Below are 22344 nucleotides of genomic sequence, written 5' to 3'. Positions count from 1 at the left end.
CGACAAGAACTACATCACTGTACCGACCATCAGAAGGAACCACCAAACTTGCGAAAGTGAATTCTACTATCCTAATGACTACGGACCTATGAACATTTTGAACCCCGTTGTGGTTTGGTTTGATTCCTGTCCTCCAATAGCCACAATCTGTAGCTTCAACTTTGCTTTTTTCCCTTTCAACCATGTTGATTTCGATCGAGGCTGACCCCCCATGCCTGTGCCCGTTGCCCAATGCCCATTGCCCAATGATGCGATAAACAAGTTCAAGCTCCGCAGTATGACTGATCATTGACTGATCATCCATGATTCATTCCATGATTCCATCCCCGTGGGAAGGAAATGAAACTTTGTCTGGAAACTCTGATGACCTGATGAAACTGACTGACTGATTGACTGACTCTCTATTCTTTTGTGGGTGTGAGTTTTTCGTCTTGGTTTTTGTCCTTTTCTGCTTTTTTTTTGTGACTGGGTGTCGTTCCAGTTTGTGTATGTTTTTCTCTTTCTTTCTTGCAACTGATTTGAGTTGCATCCTGCTCTTTCTTGAGCTGATGGCCCACACTCTTTCTGAGAGTTGGGGCTGGTGCACTGCGGTGCTGTGCATCGATCGATTGATGTGGCAATGCTGGCAATGTTGAGCTCGAGGGGCGAGGGCAGGGGGCAGGGTAAATTTTTTTCGTTGGCTTTGCTTGTTTTTCTTTTTCTTTTTTTGGGAATGTACATGAGGAACAATTCTGGTGGTGAATGAATGTCCGTCTGGTGATGGCATGCCTCGAGGCTGGTATGATGAACTCTTGACGAGAAGATGGATCTGGCATTTGGGTTCATTTTGGTGCTGCTGTGTTGGCAAGCTGGCTTGGATGAGTGGAGGAGGGCAGACTCAGAGCCCAGGATGTCGCATCTAGGTTCTAGATGGCGAGGCCGCCCTTCAAGATGGAAGTTTTGCTTGAGGCTGACTTCGAAGCTCATCAAATATCCTTTGACTCAATCAACGTCTTACTGGCGGGCGCGGTCTTTCACGGTGTTTGAGATCTGCCAACCTTGTCGGCGGTCGCCAAGATCGAAGGTAAACCATGGGAAAGATGTTAAGACCTGTCATATTCGTGACAGGCAGGCCTGCAGGTGGAGGATCTGCTTCCAGACGGGCTGTTCGAATTAGCCCTGGTCTTCCTCTAACAGATGCTGCTGTACTCACCAATCAGGGCAGTGTAATCCTCGACTGCTTCAGGGCCTTGTATCGGAATATCAAGCCGGAGAGTCTCGTCCTGTACATGGTCAGCTTCTTCGGTTGGAAATGTGCGAAGGTTGGTCATACCTCGCGATATGGATTCGGTTGTATGAATGTCTGTCTCAATTAGCGCCAAGAAATATTTCAACTGTGAGAAGGCCCCTTACATTGTAGCTTTGTTGTGATAGCGAAATATCAGGATTTGGAGTTTGATCAGCAGGGTTGTCCTGCTTTAAGTTAGACATGGCTAGCGATTTCGAGATAGTCTCAACGTACAATGTTAATCAGCCTGGTAGTCGCAGCGGGAGGCATCTCAGGTGGCTTGGGGTTCTGTACCAGTCAGTTAGAGGACAGGTGCAGACTGATGGGGTATACTCACCAGCACATCCCACACAATAATATTATCATCTTGTCGAGACAGGTCTCCGACTATTCTCAGACCGACTGACGGAATTGCCTGGAGAGAAGACTTGGGTGTGGTCTCTGAAGGGCGATTGCTCGTTGCTACTCCAGGCATCATATTGCAAAGAAAGTTCTCCCACCCTTTGCTCCCTTCGACGTAATGCGGACGACTATATTCCCGATTCTGGCTGTCTAGCTCTTCTTGTATCGCTCGAATCAGGTGGGCCTGAACAGCTTCGACGAACTGTAGATTAGCGTCCAATGCTATGATGGACGCAAATCTGACTCTTGCAGCATCTGAAGGGAAGAGTGCCGGATTCTGAAATAGTCTTCGAACTTCTGTTGAAACAAACTGCAGACGACGAATTCTTGAGCTTTCGTCCGCATCTGTGGCGAGCTCAACCATTGGCGCAGATCTGGCCCGAAGCACTTCCAGACAAAGAGAAGTGAGGTACTTCAGGCTACATGTTGTTTCGACATTACCGTCACCTGCACGCAGAGAATGTTAGCTCAAGATAGCAAGTGGTGAGATGCACACGTACTATTGACGCAACCTCGATGGCTGTATTCGCCGTTGATGGTGGGCGAATTGGAAGTTAAATAATCTGTGTCCATGATGTCGCAGGGCTGCATCAACTATTTGTATGGTATTGGCGGGATATGAGTGTATTAAAAGAACTGAAGCCGGACGTCGAGTATAGCCGACAGCTCACCATCAACTGCGATGACAAAGTCTGCAGTGGCTGGGCGCTTTCATGGGGATAGTAAATGAAGAGACATTGTTCTTTCGGAAAGAATAGTATCGGTTCTGCTTAGTATTTTCCTGGAGTGAGGGAGTGAAGTCCAGCAGGGTGAAGTGCAAAAATTGAACTAGAGAGGTTGGGATTTTTCTCTCTCTGCCCACCACCACTTTCAGATCAACCACAAATATTTTTGATCTCTGTCTTGATCGACTGGTTTCATATTCTAATCATCACCTTGAACGCTGTGTGGTTGAGTCGAAACGATTGTCTCACATACCAGTTTCTTTGTTCAGCGCCCGAGCGTCCCGCTTCCACTTTCATCTGCTGAACACAGATCAAGATGGCCGCAACTAAGGCACAGCTTCAGGCCACACTGAGCGCAATCTTCGAAAATCTCACCGAAGCACAATTGAACGACATCAACAAAACCCTTGCAACACTCACTGCGCAGAACTCGAAAGGTCTTGCTGCTGATGCGATGCAGCCAAAGAATGCGAACAAGGTTTCCAAGCCGGCGGCTCGAGTCCTGAACTCTCGTGGCAAGAAAAAGACAAAGCGAGTTCTCAACGGCTTCATCTGCTTTAGATGTAAGTTACTCTTTCTCTCATCAATGATAGACAACTGACGTTAAACAGCATACTATGGATCGGTGTTCAAGGGCAAACAGATGGACAAGTCTGGGCTCCTCCGAGAGATGTGGGCCAAGGAACCTCGCCGCAACCTTTTCGGTCTGTTGGGCAAAGCGTTCTCTGACCTCCGCGATGGTCACTCAGAATCGGTCTCGCTTGAAAAGTTCCTTGAGACCACTATTCCTCTTCTCCCTGTCGTCCCAGCCGACCAGTATCTTGTCAAGATGGGTTGGACTGTCACAACCAATGAGGGTAAAGACGCCATTCGTCGAGTTGATGGTTTCGACGCAGCTGCGACAAACCTGGAATTTCCTCCACAAACCAATGTCTCTGTGCATGAGTTGGTCGAGCACTGCTACAAGCAGGGACTGGTTGATAGAGATGACTGTCTGTCTTCTACCGAATCAGCGCAGTCAGATCCGTGGAACTCTTTGGACTACGACATCACCTTCGCCACGGCCCCAGTTCCCCAGCAAGACTTCGCAGAGGGTGTTGCGACAACTCCAGAGTTCGAGGTAAGAAATTCTTTCAAGCTCCATGGTTTACAATGAATACTCACATAATTAAGCAGACTGATGCTGAGACCAACTACATCACTTCCGCCCAAGCGACTCCTTCTAGTGTCTCAAGTGACCATGTTCCAGAGGGTTACTTGACCATTGGTGCCGTCACTGCTGACCAACAGGCTGCTTATGATCAGTTGGAATTCGGCTACCACTTCCATCCTGACATGGAACCCGTTCTTGGCTTCGACCCTCGCATCATCCAAGATGATTTCGACCCATTCGACCTCGATGTCAGCGAGCTCTTCGACTTTGGAAAGTCTGGCTACCAGATGTAAGAGAAGGACCAAGGTTTTGTGTGATATCAGGCATGTTCTACGAATAAGGTTACGGAAAGTTTGCCGCATCTCCATACAGATCCACTTGCGACGATCCCTCACCAACGCCGGTACCCAAGCCTTTAGTCCAACCGCCATCCCCTCAGAAACCCAGAAAACAAGGTATCCAGAAGTTCAGAAAGCATTCAACAGTAATCACAATGATACCCACGCCATGCAAAGGCATGCCATCGATGGTACAACCAGCACAGAAAGAAATCCAAGAACAGAATTGAATTGAAAAGTTACCATCGTACCAGTGTACCATTCAAAGCAAGCCCAAGAACTTCCTTCGATTGGCAACTTGCGGAGTACAGCACTTTTCATGAATTGCATTTTCACAGCGCAGCATAGCACGGCGCAGGAGCGCACAGCGCATCAGCAGCAAAAGACTGACTGACTAATTGACGGCCAGAGGGCAGCGCGCATCTGGTCCCATTGGACTGGACTGGACAGGACAGCACTGGAAAGGAGATTTCAGACTCGAGGAAATCAGAGAATGTAGATAGACCAAGCAAAGGGGTGATTGTCAAGTCAATTCAAGTCACATCTTGATGGATTTGATTTCTTGATCATAGCCTCAGCCAAAAAAACAATAGTGTGCTTTTCAAATTAATGATACCCAACTCTTGATTCCTATTTCTTAATTCATGATACTTAATGCTTGATGATCAATGGACATGAGTTCGGGGACTGGAACGAGAGCAGAGGGCATACTCGTACTCGTAGTCTGCATGGATGTACCCTTGCACCCTTGTTACGCTTCACTTGGGTGCGGGTGTGCTAAGGTTGCTTTGTATATCAAGTCACCTTCCGCCCACCAAACTATCTCTCCTTTGTCTGCATCCTTCATCCTCGTCCTCATTTCCGGACATATTCAGAAATATCATCAAGTTCATGCCAAGAGTCGAGGTGAACGCACATAAACACACATTGATGCAAACAAATAAACAAATCAATCAATATTCAGCACGTGATGGAAACCCCCCTTTTCTCTCTCTTCCAGACTCCCTTCTAGACATCAATTTCAGATCGACAAACCGTCTGGAACTTGTTCCAGCTTTCAGCAGCACCGATCTCAAGTCTCGTTATCTCCAGGCACCAGCCACCAACCTCCCGACTTTCAATTTTTCTTCTTCATTCATTCACTGACTTATCCACCTCAGCGACACGCATGGTGTCGCGTCGCGTCGCGCCGTCGCGTCGACAAACGAACAAGCAAACGGCAGGTCAAAGTCAAGCACCTCTTCTGCAGATGTCAGATGACTTCAGAGCTTCTTCAGTCTTGATGTTTGACTCTTGGTTATTTGACTCATACAAGTCTGACGACGAGAATAACCTACATAACACAACGTGACTACATGACTACCGAGAGTACCTTGGGAGAGTACAGTACTGCCATCTTGACCTCATTTTGTGCAACCTTCTGTACCATTGTGTGTGTACGGAGTACCTAGTATCTATTGCAATGAATGCAAGTAACCTTATTTCCATCCATCTCAAACCGCATGCTCGCCGACCGACTTCTCATTCGACACGACATGATCATCTTGATTGCGATGCTGGAGTTTACGGGCGACCTTCTTATGCAAGAAGTTGTCCATATTGGGCACAAAGAAGGCAAACACAATCAAAAGCACGCCGAATGGGATGGTGGCGTAGAAAACAATCTTGAAGCTGTCGATATAAGCACGACGCATCTCGCTAGCTGCCACAGCAATGATCTCAGGCGTGATACCCACGACGGTGCTGAAATCTCCCACTGACAAGGCGGCGAACAATGCAGGTAGAGACGATTCAGGCAGACCGGCATCAATGGCCGCAGGACCGACATAGGCAGGTAGGTTCTCCGAGACTCGAGTCGTGAGGATGGAGACGTAGAGGGCTTGAGCGACCGCTCCACCCATGGCGCGGATGGAGCCGAGGACGCCGACGGCTAGACCGATGTCCTGGGCTTCGAATAGGAGTGTTACGCCTGGGAAAGTGATGTTTTCGACGTAGCCGATGCTGACGGTGGCGAAGATACCTAGCACGATGATTTGTGCGTGTCCATCGGCGTGTATCGAAGCCAAGGATGCCACAAATGCGCATGAACAGACCGATGCAATGATGGTCTGCCACTTGACCTTGGGGAGATATGAGATGCCCAGACCACCCATGGTTTGGCCGAGTAGCACTCCACCGCCGACCACGGAGGATTGCCAGCCGATTTTCATAATGTCTGTGGTGAACACGGTTCCGAGGATGGTGGGCCATAGGATCGTCATCGAGTAATAAACCATAGATCCAATCACAGCACAGAACACGAGTGCGATGAATCCGATGTTCTTGAAGATCCTCGGTGGCATGATTCCCTTGCCTTTGACGACGTATTGTTCTGTAGGGAGGATGATGTCAGTATGGAAGATTTAACAAAAGGGAGATTTCATCTTCAAAGGAAACTCACCATAAAACCCAAACGCAATCAATGTCACCGCGCCCACGACGATGGTGGAGATGACTTTAGCATCAGACCACGGATACGCTTGACCTCCCCAGGACAGACCGATCAAGAACAGGACAATACCAGCCAAGAAGAGAAAGAGACCGCCAAAGTCGAGTTCGCGGAATTGTTGCCATTGAGATTTGCCGTGCACGTGAAGTTGGGTATACTTGGGAGGGTGGTAGAGGAACATGAACAAGATGACGGTGATGCCAGCAAAGATGATGCCGAGATAGTAACTCCAGCGCCAACCTGCCGCCGTGTTGAGGATGAAGAGGCGAGCAATGGCAGGACCAAAGACGGCAAAGGGCAATGACGACAGAAACACCAGAACGACAGTCGGACCTCTGTATTTATTGGGTACCAGTTCACCCAGGATGATGCTGAAGGAGAGTTGACCGGCGGCGGCGATGCCATTGCACACGTTGGCACCGATGAGGGCTTCCACACTGTTGGCGGTGGCTCCGACGATACATCCAATTAGGGAGAGGACGTTGGTTCCGAGCGTTAACCATTTCCGTCCGAAGATATCACTCAGACGGCCGAAGAGGAGGAAGCCAACACCGGATCCTAGTGTCCAGGCGGTGGCGACCCAGTTGATGTTGGGAGAAGGGCCAATGGCTTCGTTGATGAGCAACCTAGGTTATCATCAGCTGGCTGTCTGAATGCTTTGTGGTTTTTTTTGTTTCTTTTTCAGTGCTTTGCAGGACACAGGTACGTACAGTGTATTTGCTGGAAGAACCCATCCTAGGTATGCACAAATGCTACCGAGACAACAAGCCTATGAGAGAGAGAGAAATATCAGCAAGAGGTCTTGAGAAATAAGGAGATTTGTTCGATTGGCAACAACATACCATGACGGTCCCAATAAAGTGAATACTCAAGAAATAGCCCTTGGGCATTTCTTCCAAAGCGCCACCCATGGCTCTTCGGTCTACGAGATCGACCGTACCATCAAGATGGGCAGTCTTGACAACGTCGGCATCGTCGATATGCTGGCTGTGTGACTCCTTGGCCGATATGGCTGGACCCATGGTTGTACTGGCCTTTGGCGAGGCTTCATCCCTGTGAGCCATTTTTGAATATATATATCGAGCTGATGTGTTGCTCGTAGCTCAATTCTGGTTCATATATGGGAAGTAGGAAAGGGAGAAAACAAAGGAGAGGTTGTAAAACCCACTGAGTGAGCCTACCGTGAATGTTTTTATATCATGGTGTGGTCTCTTACGCGTATTAGTAGTAGAAGAACGATGGCTTGCCCAGACCACCGGATCGAAATTCCCCCAGCTTTTTCTGGGGGCCGTTCGGGGGGTAAAGGGCCCTAGGCCCCAGCTCAACTCCATACTTTTGTCGAAGTTTAGAAGGGGATGGAAAACATTACCCGAAAGTTACCAAACCTCGGGGCATAAGCCCTTGAAGTGGGAGGGTCTGGATCTTTCCCAGCTGCTTCCAACGTGTCATATACATCTCGTCCATCTTAAAATAAATGATTTGCTTCTCGAGAATTGTCATTTCATCATGGGTTCCTTGATAGACATGTCAGAAGATTGTATTTTGTTTGGTTGTTTCAACGGCACAGGCATGGGCACGGGCGGCTGGTACTTCGCCCAAGTAAGAGTTTGCCCACACAGGTACTCGTAGTAATAAAGTACCGTGCGTACCCTCGTCGACCTGACTCAAGCATGGGATTACTCCGCCTCTCAAGCGAGATAACATGATTCATTAGTGTCCTCAGCCGTTGAAAACTTACACAATTCATGACTCGAGATTCTGCTCAAGGTTCATCAATCACCAGTCATATACGGCACCTTATTATGGTTTCAACTCTTTGACGTACGCGTACATACTTTACTGTGCATAACCGAGTTCTCCGAGAGTCATGGCATTATTGACAAAGTAAGGAAACTAGTAGGCCACTGACTTATATACTTCTCACCTAGAAAGTGTGGCTTTTAAACATGCGTCGCTCGCACGCCGCTCGCACCTCACTCTCTCCCCACTCTCCTCTCACCTCTACACACACTTTTCTTTTCTACTTGTGCACTAATCGATTTGATGTATAACCTCGACCATACTGCCGTTTCCAGGGTCAAGCCTGACTCGATTGTGCCGGTGAGTTTTCGCGAGTTTGACCAAGTAAACGGGTGCGAGTCCTTTGTCCTCAGTGCGGGGTCATCGTAGCCCAGACAACCAATCAACTTCGTCCACCTCATCATTTCCACTTCATCTCATCCTTTTGTATGAACTAGATGTCATTCTGGACCATGAATGGATCATGTCTTGAACCCTACGCCTTGCCCAACACGATATATATATATACTCCTGTTGTGTAGGCAGCTACGGGGTTTTCAGAGTCGCTGTGATGCCGAAAATGCTGTTGTGCTAATCGATTCTTCCTCTACATCGCTGCCACGTTCAAGATATCGGCCGTCCATGGGCTCCCAACGCCATTGCATTCAGCGGCGCAAGCCAAAAACGCTCGCCTTGTCAAGCTGCTACTTGAACATGGCACGGATCTCACCGTTGTGGATACGAGAAGTCGATCACCACAAGTCGATATTTGAATTACGATGTCAGAGTATCTGGTGAATAACTAATCTGCCAGTACCTACAATTCTCATCCTGAAGACGAAATGCTTAGGATACTCCCAGCGGACATCTCCAGGACGACGTCTTCTTTGCTCTCGTTACAATGTCGATGATAAAGGCACATTGTCCAACAAAGGTCGAGTCAACAGCAACAAAAACCTTCGGCCGCAACACAAAGGACGATCAGTTTCCTTTTGTGAAGCGAGAAATATATATATATATATATATATATATATATATGTATTCATCAGTCGAAAGAGGTATTCTTCTAATTCCTCTTCTTCTCGTCATCACACAGATACGCGCTCAAATCGGTTTAAGACATCGGTAATCTCACTAGCTCTACATCTTGCAACTTGCAACTTGCGTCTTGCAACTATCTCGAGCTTACCGAACAAAAACCCAAGACAAGAAATCAACCGACCGACTGAAAATGATGCGTACACCAACCAATCCAACTCGCGCCGTCGACGCTTTAACCGACGACTACCAAAAAGTCCACTCCGTGTGGCAGAGCATGACATCCTTCGAGGGTGAATTGATTAGCTCCTCCAAGAATCTATTCGCTTTGCTCGAGCAATACCAAAAGCTTGTAGACCAGACCGGTTTCAACGACGCCGACTTGACATCAGGAGCCGTTCGCTCGGTTCTCGATGAGCTAGAGACTGCACAGGCAAACTTCACGAAGCACAACACCGAGGAAAACCCACCCTATCATGGCCTTGTGCCCACACCCAAGACCGTGATCAAGGTATGCCGACGATGCCTGGTTCCGACAAAAGCCAAGTTACGAGAGACATGGCGCATGGCGCGATGTTTGGAAGAGTTGCTATTGATGCAAGGTAAGGTTCTGGAACATGCAAAGTTCCGTGTTCATCTGGCTGCGTGGCTTCTTGAGATTACTGAGCTGGTGACTAAATGGCGCAAGGTGAATAAAACTCTGTCGAAGAATGTCTTTGACGATATCTACGACGCGAGTGCCATGGCTCGCCTGACTAATCGAGGAATCAATCCCAATTTCGAGGGATATATCAATCCTAATGTCCTCGATTGGCCGGGTTTTGGATCGGACGAAGGGCAGGAACGCTATATGTGCAACGAAGACGTGGAAGCGATCAAGAAGACTTTTTCCATGGCGAGTCTGCAGGTGGATAACTGGAAGCCTGTTAGCCACACCACTTGTAAGTTCATCTCTTGCCCGGGTTGCATTATCTTCTGGTTTCGCGAGTGTGCGGACGGCTTGGCACCGACATGTCTCTGGTGCGATCAACCTCTCGGCCCGGAAGATGAGGTGGCGTTGTATGAGCGAATGGTCGTTCGATTGTCAGAAGAATCCGATCATATGGCTGATCCGCATGTTGGATGCCGCAAAGAGATTCGAGTGGATGATGATGATTTGGTCATCATGCAGGGCGATGCATCTAGTGACGTCGACATGGATGAGGATAGTGATGATCATGACGACAGTAATTCTGACTACGAGGCCGACGGCGAGGCTGAGAGTGAATCTGACTCTGAAGATGACGATCACTAGAGAAAGTCGATATAGCACAACATATACCAAAAATTAAGAAGCAGAAAAGGAACTTCCACATATAATGAGTCAAAGTTGAAATCAGTGGTCCTCGAACCATGAAATCGATATGAGACATTCTTTTCTCATTCACACATCTAAATAACAAGCCTCATCGCAAAACAAAACCAAACCCCGTGCCACAGAATCATGAATATCTCTTCCAAAACTCCAGCAGCAAATCGGCAATCTTATCCGGCTGATCCTCTGGAGAAAAGTGACCACATTCGTCAATAATATCCAACTCTGACCCAGGGATGGCCTTGTTCAATTTATCTGCCCAAACCAGGGTTTGCCATGCATCATCACGACCCCATATCAACTTGACAGGTCGATTGCCGAGTTCATGGTAGCGAGGAGCGACTTCCATGGTATGTTTTGAATCGTAATGACGCACCTGATGGAAGAAGAGACTGGGTTGACCCACGGGTCCGGAGATGTATTCGAGGTATGGGTCGAGGCTTGAATCGATGAAGCGTTGTTTATGATAGACGGCGGAGAGGAGCCAATCTCTGAAATGGGCGCGATGGTCACTATCATTGGTCTTTATCAGCTGCTCTATCCCGTTGAGCATTTGCTGTTTGGTGCGTGCCGAGGGGTAGCTGTCAAAGCTGACGACGTCGATCATGGTTAGAGACTGGATGAATTGGGGGAAGAAGATGGCGAATCGCTGTGCAACCGCGCCGCCAATATCGTGCGCCACCAGATGAAATTTCTTCAAACCCCAATGATCCAACAGACCCTGGAGGACGGGTACTTGGCCAGAAATGGATGTGTCGACTTCGGGATCCCATGGTCTTTCCGACAAACCATAGCCTAGAAGATCAAAGACGTGTACTTTAAACCCCGCAGACACCAATCGCGGGGTGATGTGGCGCCATATCAGCGAAGATGATGGTGTTCCGTGAACAAACACAATCGGTTCTCCAGCGCCGTAGGTCCCATATGCGATGCGATGCCCACGGATGATGATGTTTTCGGTTGCGAGAGGTTGGATGGTCATTCTGTACGTTAGATGGGAAGCAGCTAGGTATGTTAAATATTTCGGCTCTCCTCATCGATGCATGATCAAAGCACAAAGAAGATTTTATATACATGTCAGTATGGTTGATGCGCCGGGCCGGGATAGGTCTGGGGCCAAGAAGGATGTTTTTTTATGCTTCTGCCCACGCCCTTTGATTCTGAGCATGACAATTTCGCCGTCATAAAGTGGGCCTGGGTCGAGCCTGTGCGGACTTACATCGAGGTCCTTGCGATGATGGGAAAGGTGGAATGCTCCAGTTCAAAAGTAGCATATGACCGGCACAAGCCTCCATGTTAGATCTGACATATTTCTCCGCAGCGCGTATCTTATTTATAAGCATTGTGGGGTATGTGGATAAGCCGTGAGGGATGGTGACACTGGTAGCTTTCGAGGGCTTGCTGGATATCATGACAGAATTGGAGGCTTGTGCGGCTTGATGTTAATTGTGGCTTTGATTGTTTGATGCCTTGTCATGATTCAAGGTGGATGCCTCACGCGGAGAACTGGGCGGAGAGAACGAAAGACACTTGGAGAACCTGGCTCTGAAACGTGTTGAGATTGGATGTCTGAGTAAATTTCGTGTGTCAAGCACAATGCGCGAACCAATGATGAGACCAATACCAACACCTGCTCTTGGGAAATATGTGCATCCAAACCCCGGGGCACATGAGTGTGACTTCTGCAAGAAACGCCCGCATGCATGAACGTCAAATTTTCAACAGCATTCGGCAGCACACTCGCAGCAATCGGCACAGCATTCACAGCCCTCTTCGCAGACGAAGCAACAGCAGAGGGTGGCCAGACTGCGGAAAAGTGGATCAGCCTAGTTCTTGACAGACAACAGGACTGGGTGATGCTTACCAGGCAGCTAGGCATCCTCGATCCTTCTTCTCCCTCACAATGACCTGTTGAGGGGGGCCTTGTTGATACTGCATGGGGGGACCTTGTTGGTAATATTGGCCTCCAGGTGGCCCTTGAGGAGGGTATCCGCCTCCATATCTGAGAGGGAAGACGACAAAGTCAGCCTATGAATGCTCTAGGAGGGACATGCGGGTAGAAGAATCGGTAGGTGCAAAGTAGGGCAAGAAATTCGCACAGCCCCAAGGTTGTAGAGAGTGTGACACAGCGTTGGACCCAATGCGTGGTCGATCACGCGGGGAGAGAAATCTTGGAAAGGCAACCAGGCGTTGCCCAAGTTGTAGGATAAGTGAAATATTGTGGGCGAACCAAAACTTACGACTGTTGAGGGTATTGTGGGCCCTGGTTATAGTATGATTGATTGGACATGTTGGGCGATGGATTTGGAAAGTGATACGAGAGTTGAGGATGTTGGATGACAGGAATCGATGGCTCGTAAGAGATGAAGATGAAATTGTGGTGAAGCTGAGATGCAGGATTCAAGTGCGGAGTTGAGTCGAAGCTCGAAAGTCGGGCGAAAGAACTTGGATCGGCTGGGGGGAAAGAGCACAGGCGGCTTGTTATAAGGAGCTTAACTGCACTTGGCTTTGTTTGGCGGCCACTGGACCTGGTCAATCAGACCGGCTTGACTCCACAGTGGTTGCTGAGTGGGCGTGGTTGGGGGGAACAATGGGGGCCGAGGGGCTATGTTGCTAAGGATCAGGCTCGATAAGCACCGATAGGCGTCTGACGGAGGGGTGGTTGGGATGAGTAATTAGCGTTGGACCAGGTTGTGACTGTTGTCCACCAAACTGCACTTTTTCAAGGCAATGACTTGCACATTGTCAAATCACGAGAGATTGGGGACAGGACATAGGCAAGGGAAAATGGGTGACATATGTATATGCTACACATCCAGGCACGGTCCCACGTTGCATCGAACATGACGACGTGGATGAGAGATTGTGGCTGTACGGAGTACTACACTGCTTCTATTTCTAGCCAAGGTTGCCTCTTTAAGTCGCTCTAGGTTAATCGCAGACACTTGGAGGGCACGAGGGCCAAGTAGCCCTAAGGATAGGCAGAGAGTGCGTCATGTTCCGGGCTCCTGCCGTGCCAGCTCGGTCAGGTGCCTTTGTGGTTTGGCGGGGTATTGTTGAGTCACTACTGACGTGTCCATGATATCGAGTCACGGGACTCTACTTGTACCTGTTCAGCTCTACCTCCTTCGTTTAGCCCTCCAACGGCTGACCCCAAGAGACTTCTTCAGACCTGGATTCTGTGGCGGTAATACCACTTTAAGGGTCGCTCCCCTAAAACTTTGCTCGCTCAGCATCGAGTTGCCTAGTTGGGCGCAAGGCGTTCTTGGTGAGGTGAGACACACACTACCATGCTAATGTGTTCCATTTGCGCGCCTTGCTAGCTGAGTCACCAATTCCAAAACATGGAAGCAGCAACGCCGGCAATTTTATCACGGCACGAAATGGTTGCAATCTTAGGCAACCGATAAAGGTTTAACTAAACGTCTTTAAAATCGTTTCTCACCCAACAGACACGACAGAACACCGCCGAACTAGGTTCAATTGTGGACGCGTGGCCCGGGCCATGATAGGTTCGTCCCAGCTTCAGCCACTCCCACTCTACATATCGTATGCCACCATCCTAGATCCATCACTCATTCCTCACTCCACCGGGGGTTCAGCTCTAGCCTATCACGCTGGGCACCCTTCATATTTCCTACTTGTGGATTTTTACAGACCATACGACCATTAAACAGTGCTCAGCTTGCAAGCCATAATATACTTTGGAAATAAGTTCATGTATTCATCACTGCCGGAATCATTCCAACTTTTGCTTTTCCCCATAGATCCCCATATCCGATAGACGTTGACAAAAAATCTAAGATACACTGGTGTCGTCGAGTCTTGCTGGGTGAAATCGGCACCTGGAGGCCGTGCACAACCATTTCATCAAACCTTGTCCTGACTGATCCAGGACGTCCAAGCCAAAACCGCTCAAGCAGCCATCTCATCCCCGAGTCATCGCCACCGCACCACCGTGGCTCAAAAGATGCTGGGACCCCAAAAAGTCCCCAATGACCCGCCATCATTCATCAACGTCATGCTGTTGACGTTATCTATACCCGCCGCCATTGTTACTGGCATGGCTGAACTCGTGACCCCGGTGCATACAAGGTACGAGGCGTCGGTCGTCATGTCGTAGGCTTGTATGAATTGTTGAGACATGTCATTGAAGGAAAAGTCCTCCAATGGCGCATTGAACTCGTCGTCAAAATCCAAACCGGCCCCGTCAAGCAGTCCAAGCTCGACTTCGGAGTCGGCGGCCATAGACCCGGGCGACTCTTGAATGATCCGTGTGCCATTAATCGTGACCTCAATCGCCTGATACATGTAGTCTTGCAGCACTTTCATTGGAGGATGGTTTCCTCCTCCCTTGCCACCTCGGTTTTCACTCTTCTTGCCCCGGCCGCCCCGTCGATTCTTGCACGGATGGAAATGTGCCCGTCGAAGGTGAGCTGCCGCGTTGTAGTTGGCCCCATACGCCTTCTTGTTACGGCACGATTTGCAGTTGGCTAGGAGCGTGCTCCCGGCGTTCTTCTCTTTGCAGATCCACACCTTGCGATGCGTCTTGTGGTGTCGATCACAATGCCGCCGAAGTTCATGCTCACCATGGAACCCTGCCGGGTTATCGTTGCACAATTCACAGAAGATGGCCTTGCGTGCCGGTTGCTGTCGAGTCTGTCGAGGGATCTCGGCCTTTTGCTTGACCGTCCCGTCCTCGCCTTTGACCATGACCATGTGTGGTGGTCGTCGCCGCCCACTCGACACCACGGACGGCTCTTGCGTCTTAGGCGCGATGGGTCGCGACGTTGCGTTAGTGACACGAGGCACGCCTTCGTCAGGAAACACTCCCACAGGTGAATACGATTGACTGAATATAGAAATAGACGAAGAGCTACTACCCGTCGAGGTAGTAGGCTTCATCTCAGAACTCGAAGGCGAAAGCTCTTCATCCACACACGCAATAGGAAAAGACATGTACCCATATTCAGGTACGGAGGAAAAACAAGGAAAATCCGGTGGAACCCCGAGGCTATGCGAGGCATAGTACGAGTCAGACAGGGTCGAAACGAAGGTTGCTTCCGACGCGGACTGCGACTTGGAGTCAACGCGGATCATTCCCAAGCCTTCGCATAGTTCATTTGTGTTACTGCGATTCATCAAGTTTGACGACTCCATGGAGGATGCCGTCAGACTGGAATCGGACGACGCGGACACTGGGGAATGGTAGCTTCCCAGCGCCTCTAATGCCGAATGGCATGACGGAGTGAGATGCGACAACTGATTGCTACCTAACTCACCGCTGATGGTAGGCGTATCGAGTGTAGACTGGAGGGGAAACACAAAGTCATCCTCCACCGGGCGGGCGAGGTACTCATCTGGCGACATATTGGTCGTCTCTTGGACGTAGGGGAGGTTGGGGCTCGAGTGTGTAGGCCACGCGAAAGGAGAGGGCCAAACTTGTCGCTGGCCATGTTGAGTCGGAATGGGCATAGGGAACGAGGTGGCGGATGTCTGTACTGGAACCGAAGGTCGAGGTCTCCGATCTTGAGGACTATTCGTGGGATGACGACCAGGAGTGGGAGCCGAAAAGTGCCGCTCAAGGTGAGGAATAGACGGTGCCGAGGATGCCATGGGAGCCTTGGGGCTTTGTCAAACCATATAAGGATAAACGAGGGATGGACATACATTTCCAGCACGCTTGGACCAGGGGCCGACAGGTTCGTCCAAGGCATGCGAGGCGGTACGCTTCTGAGGAACCGAGGATCCATAAAGTTGGAGGGATGCTTCCGGACCGACGTGGGTTGAGCTTGCGCTGGACGCTACGTACCGTCGCCAACCTCTCTCTCGTTCAGCGGGCGTAAGGTGGTGATGGTTCTTGTCGTATTGGTCTCGAAAGGGACGCATGGCTAAGGCTAGGTCTTGACTGCCGTGGTTCATGCTGACCAACAGATGGAAGCAAGCGACTATAAACACAAAGATGAATCCCAGGTGGGAGGGGGCCAAATTGAATATCAAGTCTGTGCTGGTCAGCGGCCTCCATGGAGTCGGCGAGTTGCACTCAAGCCACCACTTCCTTGAGTGTATCACACTTACACAAAATGGTCGAAAAGGGTCTGGGGTGATGAAGTAATGGTGTTGCACAGATGGACGATCAAAGGATGCGGAAACGGTCGAGGTTGAAGGTAAGGTAAGATGAAGTGAATTGAAAGGGAGGGCGTTTAAAGGCAATGAATGGTTGAAAGAAGGACCAAGACTTTGTGGGAGCGGGCTGGAGGCTGTTATACAAGGTAGGGGGATCTTCTTTTGCGGTGGAGGGATCGAAGATGGCGATTCCCAAGGCCGAAAGAGTCATTCAGGGTAGCGTGGACATCGTGGGGCAGGCAACGGGCACTGCTGGGAAAACGAGAAATGATGGAGTGAGCCTAAACACGATTCAGCTAGGGACCTGGTCAGGAAAAGAGGGTGGCATCTGGCCTACTGAGCTTCGAAGGCGTCACCTGGCATGTTTGTTCCGGGTCGGTGGGTAAATTTGAAGCTGGCACGGGCTGTTCAGAGAGCAGAAAGTACAAACTGTAGGGTTTGTGCTGCCATCCCCGATGTAGGCATCCCGAGATGGTTGCAGTCTTGCATCTCATTTGCCTGATGGCCAAACTGAGCCTGTACCGCTCGGCCCAAATCTCAAACCTGTCATGCCCCGGTCTTCCGAGCAACGTCGATGGCTTGGTGGACTGGTGATCGTACGGCAGAAAGGACAAAGAATACTTGGCGGGCGTGGGCAAGACCCAAGGGCTCCCTGGGGCCGAGGGCGCCTCGGGCCCTACGAGTTTGTCGTAGTACAGTATATGGGCGTGACGGGTAGCCTGGGTGTTTGGAAGTGTGGTAGAGTGGGTTGGTAGTCTGGTAGATGACTTGACACAGAGAGTTGTAAGAGTTTGGGGGCGTGACCTGAGAGCACAATGAGGGGCAACTGAGAAGCCAAGGGGAACCATGAGCCGAGAGGGCAACCATGTTCGCGCCTGCCTACCACACGATGATCCGGACAATCCGCGCCTTCCATGTTGCCAATCAGATTGCAAATAAGGTTTCGGCGCGCACCTTCCCATGGCAGGAACCCTGTTGCGACCGTTAAGATGGGCAGGTGGATCCCTGTTTCCCACGCCCAGAAGGAGCGAAGGTGCTCGCCAAAAAACCATCTACACCATCTTTTGTACTTCATCCACCACTCAATTCCATCCATCTTTTTAACCTGGTAGGCCGTCAAAGGCTATCACAATTCCCTCTTTTGTTCATTGGCCCCGGCAGTCCTCAAAACGTCTTTTGCCTCTTTTGACTATCTCCCTCGTCATGCTCCAGGAACTTCTTTTGCACTTAAGCGAGTCGGACCTCCCCATGATTGGTCCTCCTTCGCCTCACTTTGAAATCCTTCTTCCTGTTGGATAGATTCTCATGCGAGCTCTGCCCAACGCCATGTCCGGGGAGCCGCTGGTCCTTGCAGTGACGCATGTAACACACACACATACAGACACATGCTTTTGACGCAAAGTCCGGTGACCGTCGTCTCACCCTTGGCCATCGTGACGAGTCGTCGTCGCTGATCAACTTTGTGATGCCACGGGTGCCCATGTGAAACCCATCTTGCCAACGGCTGTCAAGCATGCCACCGGGACCCTTTGCCCGTGGCTGTGCTACATGACTTGACGTGCAGTGTGTCTGTCCATCGGGCCACTTTGGGGGAGAACAGTGCATCATGCCCATGGACAAAACGTGATCATTCTATATCTTGTACGACGTCCTGGAAGTCCCATTGTCCAGATGCTGACTCATTGCTTTTCCACGTCGCACAAGACAACCTCGACTTCAGCCCTGTAGATCCTGGTCTCTTCCCTCGGGCCACTTGATATACGAGGACTGTAGCTACCACAAATGGTCCAAGGTCATCCTCCTCTTTAAAGTTCATGCCCAACGAGGATGGATGTCGTGCCACGCACACACTTCAACGCCATTGAACTTTCTCCGATGAGTTTCAACATGTCCTTGTCTCAACATCAACTTCCTAGACTGTCTGAATGTGGTAATTTGTCGCTCGATCGCGACCTCAATCGCGTGAGATTCCGTGTTGGAAATCATGACCAGTTCGACCTTTGGGCCGCACCATCTTCTAGCACCTCCCAGAACCTGGTCGATGTCCTGACAACTCATCATGCCAACGACGACCTACTCAAAGCACACCACAGTAACCTTCGCCCGACCACCATCTTTTCAGGTCTCCGAAGTATCTCGAGGACGAGCAATTCGTGATTTCCTGGCTTGGATGGACCGACCGAGAGTCCCATACATAGTGATCTGGCGGACCAGGATATTCAGACGGGGCTTCGGAATCAATCGTCCCGCCATGATTGAGGCGTCATAGTTTTCGCCTGAGAGAGAATTTCTGTACCACGCAGGCTCTAATTCACACATGTGAACGCCCCTGACGCCATATCTCTCGAGCGTGGTGATCAGACAAGCCACGCAGGCCCGTGTTTGTCTGGCATGTCTAGCTAAAACCTTCGAGTCGGTGGCTAAGGGTAGAAAATCAGGTTTGTTTGCGGGGCAGAAGAGGCGGTCTGGAATTTTCAAGCCCCTCCCAGAGTCAGGAGTCAGGAGAAGACGATCAATTTACGATTGTCAAGGTTTGGAGCAGAGACAATTGACGAAACCATGGATCTTGAGATCGCGCGGCGCCACCTTGACTCGCCCCGAAATTCGCTAACAGATTGTCGTTTGTTCCCCGCGCTTGGAACAGTGGCTAGCAGCTGATCAACTGTTCAAGTTCACCGGGCTCCGAAAGGTGTGGATGGATTGGTATGTCTGGCATGGATGGCATGGATGACGAGGTACTTTGTGAGTTCATATCACGTGGTCAACGCCAAGTCTCGCAACGGATCAAATGACATGCAGCGAGCATTTGACCGCCCAAACGTGGTGTGCTAGTGCGCACCATATTGTGTCAGTCAGCTATTTATCCCCTCTTCATGATTCGCCCGTGTCCAACTATTTGTTTACATATTGACGTCGCAGGCCAGACCCGTACAACATCGATATCCCTCACTACATCTGCGACAAAATCGACACCTCTCACCACATTTGCAGCAATCCCTCAAAATGTCGGTGGGAGAGATCTTCGCCGATGCCCAACGCTCACTTGTGGGCCATAAATCCCTCGCCAAACGACTGCGCCGTCTCGAGCAATCACCCAACTTTGAATCACAGATCAAACAATGTGTCTTTCGATTACTCGATGTCAGCAAGTCGGAAGTTGCGGGCAGTCGCGTCATCAAATTCCTCACAACATATCTCGAAACATCAGAAGATTCAAGCCAGACTGCAGCTGCCCTACTGCTTGCGCTCCTCCCCTTCCTCTGCACCAAAGATAAGACCGTTCGCTACCGGGCCACACAGATCGTGTCGCAGACGCTCGGCGTTCTCACTACTATCGACGATGACTTGTATAAGGTGATTCGCCATGAATTGATCAAAAGATTGAGAGACAAGGTCCCCGCCATAAGACTCGAGGCCGTCATGGCCCTCGGTCGATTAGTGGAGAACGAAATGGAGGAGGAGGAAGACGACGATGACGATGAGGATTTCGAAGACGAGGACGTTGCTCCAGGCCTACTGGAGAAGCTTCTTGACGTGCTTCAAAACGATACCAACGCCGACGTCCGAAGAGCTCTACTCCTCAATCTGCCCATAACTCCCAAGACTTTGCCCTACCTGTTGGAACGCGCCCGAGATCGTGACGGACCGACCAGAAGAGCTCTTTATGCCCGTCTGCTACCATCTCTAGGTGACTTTCGTCACTTGTCCCTGTCGATGCGCGAGAAACTGTTGAGGTGGGGATTGAGAGATCGAGACGAAAAAGTGCGCAAGGCCACTGGACGGTTGTTCAGGGAGCGTTGGATCGAGGACTGCGCGGGATCGAGAGTGGCAGAAGTGGAGGATGGCGGTCAAAAGAAGGTCGGCTTTTATGATCCAAGTATCCCCGCGTTGCTAGAACTGCTCGAACGCATCGACACGTTGAACACCGGTAACGAGGATGGGGTTGCGCAAGAAGCCATGAAAGAATTCTGGGCTGGCCGGCCTGACTATCTCGACGCTGTCTTCTTTGACGATGAGTTTTGGGACAACCTCACTCCTGAATCGGCATTCATGGCCCGCACTTTCAACGACTATTGCCAGGCCGACCCTAAGTACCAAGCAATGGTCGAAGAGAAAATGCCCGAGGTCACCCGTCTTGGTTTTCATCTTCAAAAGCACGTCAACACCCTGTTGATCAAGGTGCAAGCTGCCACAGAAGCCGAGTCCGACGATAAAATCGCCGAACAGGCTGAACAGGAATTTATCGTGGAGCAGTTGCTGCACATTGCACAGACCCTTGATTACACTGACGAGGTCGGTCGACGCAAGATGTTTGCCCTCTTGCGCCACGCTCTCTCAATGGCCGACCTTCCTGAGGAATGCACACGCCTGACCGTCGAGGCACTCCGGCTGGTGTGTAATCCGGACGAAGCTGGAGAGCGGGAATTCACATCCGTGGTCCTCGAAGCCATCGCCGAAGTACACGACAACATTGCAACATCTGACATCGAGGACGAGGCACAGGCCGACGAGGATGACAGTTTTGTCTCTGCGCGCAGCGAAGTCAGCGGTGGTGGAGCTGACACTACCCCACGACAAGATGGCGACAAGTCTCAGAGACGCAACAAGAACCTCTCGGCCGAGGAACAGGAGGCCAAGGTCATCAAGGAAATCGTCATCAACATGAAGTGTCTGTGGATCGCACAGTGCATGCTGCAGAACGTGGCGGGCAATCTACAAACCAACATTCATCTTCGCACCATGCTCGACAGCCTGGTAATACCCGCGGTGCGATCTCACGAAGTCTTGATCCGCGAAAGGGGCGTCCAGTGTCTTGGTCTCTGTTGTCTCTTGGAGCCCAAATTGGCCGAAGAGAACACACGACTCTTCACCCATCTATTGAAAAAAGGCCACGAACAACTCCAAGTCATGGCCCTGCGCATTCTCTGCGACATTCTCCTCGCCAAAGGCCCCGCCGCCTCATCATCGTCACCCAGTGGCACAGGATCCGACGAGTCCGCCGATGCCAACACCAGCACTCATAATTCAGAGCCATCAGATTCAAACTCCGCCACAACCACAACCACCACCACCACCACCCAACTCCTAGCCCCATTCATCAAAGCCCTGTCCACGAGCTTCCCAGATGAAGTCCGTTCAACTGCGACCGAATCACTATGCAAATTAATCCTATGCGGCTTCTATAAAGACAACGAAGAACTATTCGACCAAATTGTCGAGCGGGCGATCCAAACCGCAGCTAAAGGCTGGGATCTGTTAGAAAAGGTCAAGAACGCTGTTCAAGTGGATCGAGAAGAGGAAAAGGAGCAGGAGATGGAAAAGCAAAGGGAGATGGAGAGGTTGGCTCCTCGTGATAGTGGTGATGTATTTGGTGGATTTCCTCGATTATCGGCCGCTGTGCCGGTGTTACCTCGTCCTTCAAATGGCGATGCTTTGATTATGGGCATGCGTGTGACGCCGAGGACGAGTGGTGAGGGTGTAAGTGAATGAGTTTGAACATTGTTGATAGTAGAGCAAAGCATAGCGTGGTTTGATCTCTGTACGCCGTCACAATATCTGGAAGGGGGTTTTGTTGATAACAAGTAATGAATACCTATTTGTTTCCGTTCTTCACTTGTCACTATCATGGAATTTTTACAGGAACATGTCTCAACGTAGACCTGCAAAAGGATCA

The 22344-nt window shown here is 50.3% G+C and overlaps 8 protein-coding genes across 9 annotated transcripts; 3 read left to right on the top strand and 5 right to left on the bottom strand.

Moving 5' to 3' along the window:
- Positions 1 to 47: 47 nt before the first annotated feature.
- Positions 48 to 3826, bottom strand: PV10_01240 (uncharacterized protein). The gene is made up of 9 exons (XM_016365415.1): positions 3559 to 3826; positions 2997 to 3395; positions 2170 to 2946; positions 1605 to 2116; positions 1502 to 1555; positions 1393 to 1452; positions 1313 to 1342; positions 1193 to 1262; positions 48 to 1143 (listed from the first exon to the last, which is right to left on the bottom strand). Exons 3-9 carry the CDS (start codon positions 2258 to 2260, stop codon positions 986 to 988), a joined length of 975 nt encoding a protein of 324 aa, XP_016229064.1. The 5' UTR covers positions 2261 to 2946; positions 2997 to 3395; positions 3559 to 3826; the 3' UTR covers positions 48 to 985.
- PV10_01239 (uncharacterized protein) lies at positions 2711 to 3840 on the top strand (the record flags this gene model as incomplete). Its single annotated transcript, XM_016365414.1, has 3 exons — positions 2711 to 2957; positions 3006 to 3514; positions 3571 to 3840. 3 exons carry the CDS (start codon positions 2711 to 2713, stop codon positions 3838 to 3840), a joined length of 1026 nt encoding a protein of 341 aa, XP_016229063.1.
- Positions 3841 to 5378: 1538 nt separating this feature from the next.
- On the bottom strand, positions 5379 to 7437 carry PV10_01238 (uncharacterized protein; the record flags this gene model as incomplete). The annotated part of the gene is made up of 4 exons (XM_016365413.1): positions 5379 to 6256; positions 6326 to 6999; positions 7084 to 7142; positions 7216 to 7437. The coding sequence occupies 4 exons, from the start codon at positions 7435 to 7437 to the stop codon at positions 5379 to 5381; spliced, it is 1833 nt and encodes a 610-aa protein (XP_016229062.1).
- Positions 7438 to 9383: 1946 nt separating this feature from the next.
- On the top strand, positions 9384 to 10484 carry PV10_01237 (uncharacterized protein; the record flags this gene model as incomplete). The annotated part of the gene is made up of 1 exon (XM_016365412.1): positions 9384 to 10484. The coding sequence occupies one exon, from the start codon at positions 9384 to 9386 to the stop codon at positions 10482 to 10484; it is 1101 nt and encodes a 366-aa protein (XP_016229061.1).
- A 187-nt stretch (positions 10485 to 10671) lies between these two features.
- PV10_01236 (uncharacterized protein) lies at positions 10672 to 11526 on the bottom strand (the record flags this gene model as incomplete). Its single annotated transcript, XM_016365411.1, has 1 exon — positions 10672 to 11526. The coding sequence occupies one exon, from the start codon at positions 11524 to 11526 to the stop codon at positions 10672 to 10674; it is 855 nt and encodes a 284-aa protein (XP_016229060.1).
- An 878-nt stretch (positions 11527 to 12404) lies between these two features.
- PV10_01235 (uncharacterized protein) lies at positions 12405 to 12834 on the bottom strand (the record flags this gene model as incomplete). Its single annotated transcript, XM_016365410.1, has 2 exons — positions 12405 to 12546; positions 12785 to 12834. The coding sequence occupies 2 exons, from the start codon at positions 12832 to 12834 to the stop codon at positions 12405 to 12407; spliced, it is 192 nt and encodes a 63-aa protein (XP_016229059.1).
- Positions 12835 to 14269: 1435 nt separating this feature from the next.
- PV10_01234 lies at positions 14270 to 17444 on the bottom strand (the record flags this gene model as incomplete). Of its 2 annotated transcripts, XM_016365408.1 has the most annotated exons (4): positions 17008 to 17444; positions 16623 to 16951; positions 16215 to 16546; positions 14270 to 16166 (listed from the first exon to the last, which is right to left on the bottom strand). In XM_016365408.1, exons 3-4 carry the CDS (start codon positions 16464 to 16466, stop codon positions 14508 to 14510), a joined length of 1911 nt encoding a protein of 636 aa, XP_016229057.1. In that variant the 5' UTR covers positions 16467 to 16546; positions 16623 to 16951; positions 17008 to 17444. The 2 variants fall into 2 exon arrangements, with proteins under 2 accessions (XP_016229057.1, XP_016229058.1); XM_016365409.1 differs by lacking the exon at positions 17008 to 17444 and having other exon boundaries at positions 14508 to 16166; positions 16623 to 16985.
- A 919-nt stretch (positions 17445 to 18363) lies between these two features.
- On the top strand, positions 18364 to 22283 carry PV10_01233 (uncharacterized protein). The gene has a single exon (XM_016365407.1). The coding sequence runs from the start codon at positions 19674 to 19676 to the stop codon at positions 22158 to 22160; it is 2487 nt and encodes an 828-aa protein (XP_016229056.1). The 5' UTR covers positions 18364 to 19673; the 3' UTR covers positions 22161 to 22283.
- Positions 22284 to 22344: the final 61 nt, after the last annotated feature.

The sequence above is a fragment of the Exophiala mesophila genome, assembly GCF_000836275.1.
Source record: "Exophiala mesophila strain CBS 40295 unplaced genomic scaffold supercont1.1, whole genome shotgun sequence".
NCBI classification, from domain to species: domain Eukaryota; kingdom Fungi; phylum Ascomycota; class Eurotiomycetes; order Chaetothyriales; family Herpotrichiellaceae; genus Exophiala; species Exophiala mesophila.
The sequence above is the reverse complement of the archived record's forward strand: the minus strand, read 5'-3'. Positions and strand labels throughout refer to the sequence as shown.

Bases quoted from the DNA above. Each gene is read 5' to 3' on its own strand.
- PV10_01240 (XM_016365415.1), bottom strand. From the start codon at position 2,260: ATGCAGCCCTGCGACATCATGGACACAGATTATTTAACTTCCAATTCG. The intron at 1,343-1,392 runs GTAAGGGGCCTT...TAATTGAGACAG, and splicing joins TATCACAACAAAGCTACAAT to ACATTCATACAACCGAATCC. The intron at 1,263-1,312 runs GTATGACCAACC...GACCATGTACAG, and splicing joins AACCGAATCCATATCGCGAG to GACGAGACTCTCCGGCTTGA.
- PV10_01233 (XM_016365407.1), top strand. From the start codon at position 19,674: ATGTCGGTGGGAGAGATCTTCGCCGATGCCCAACGCTCACTTGTGGGC.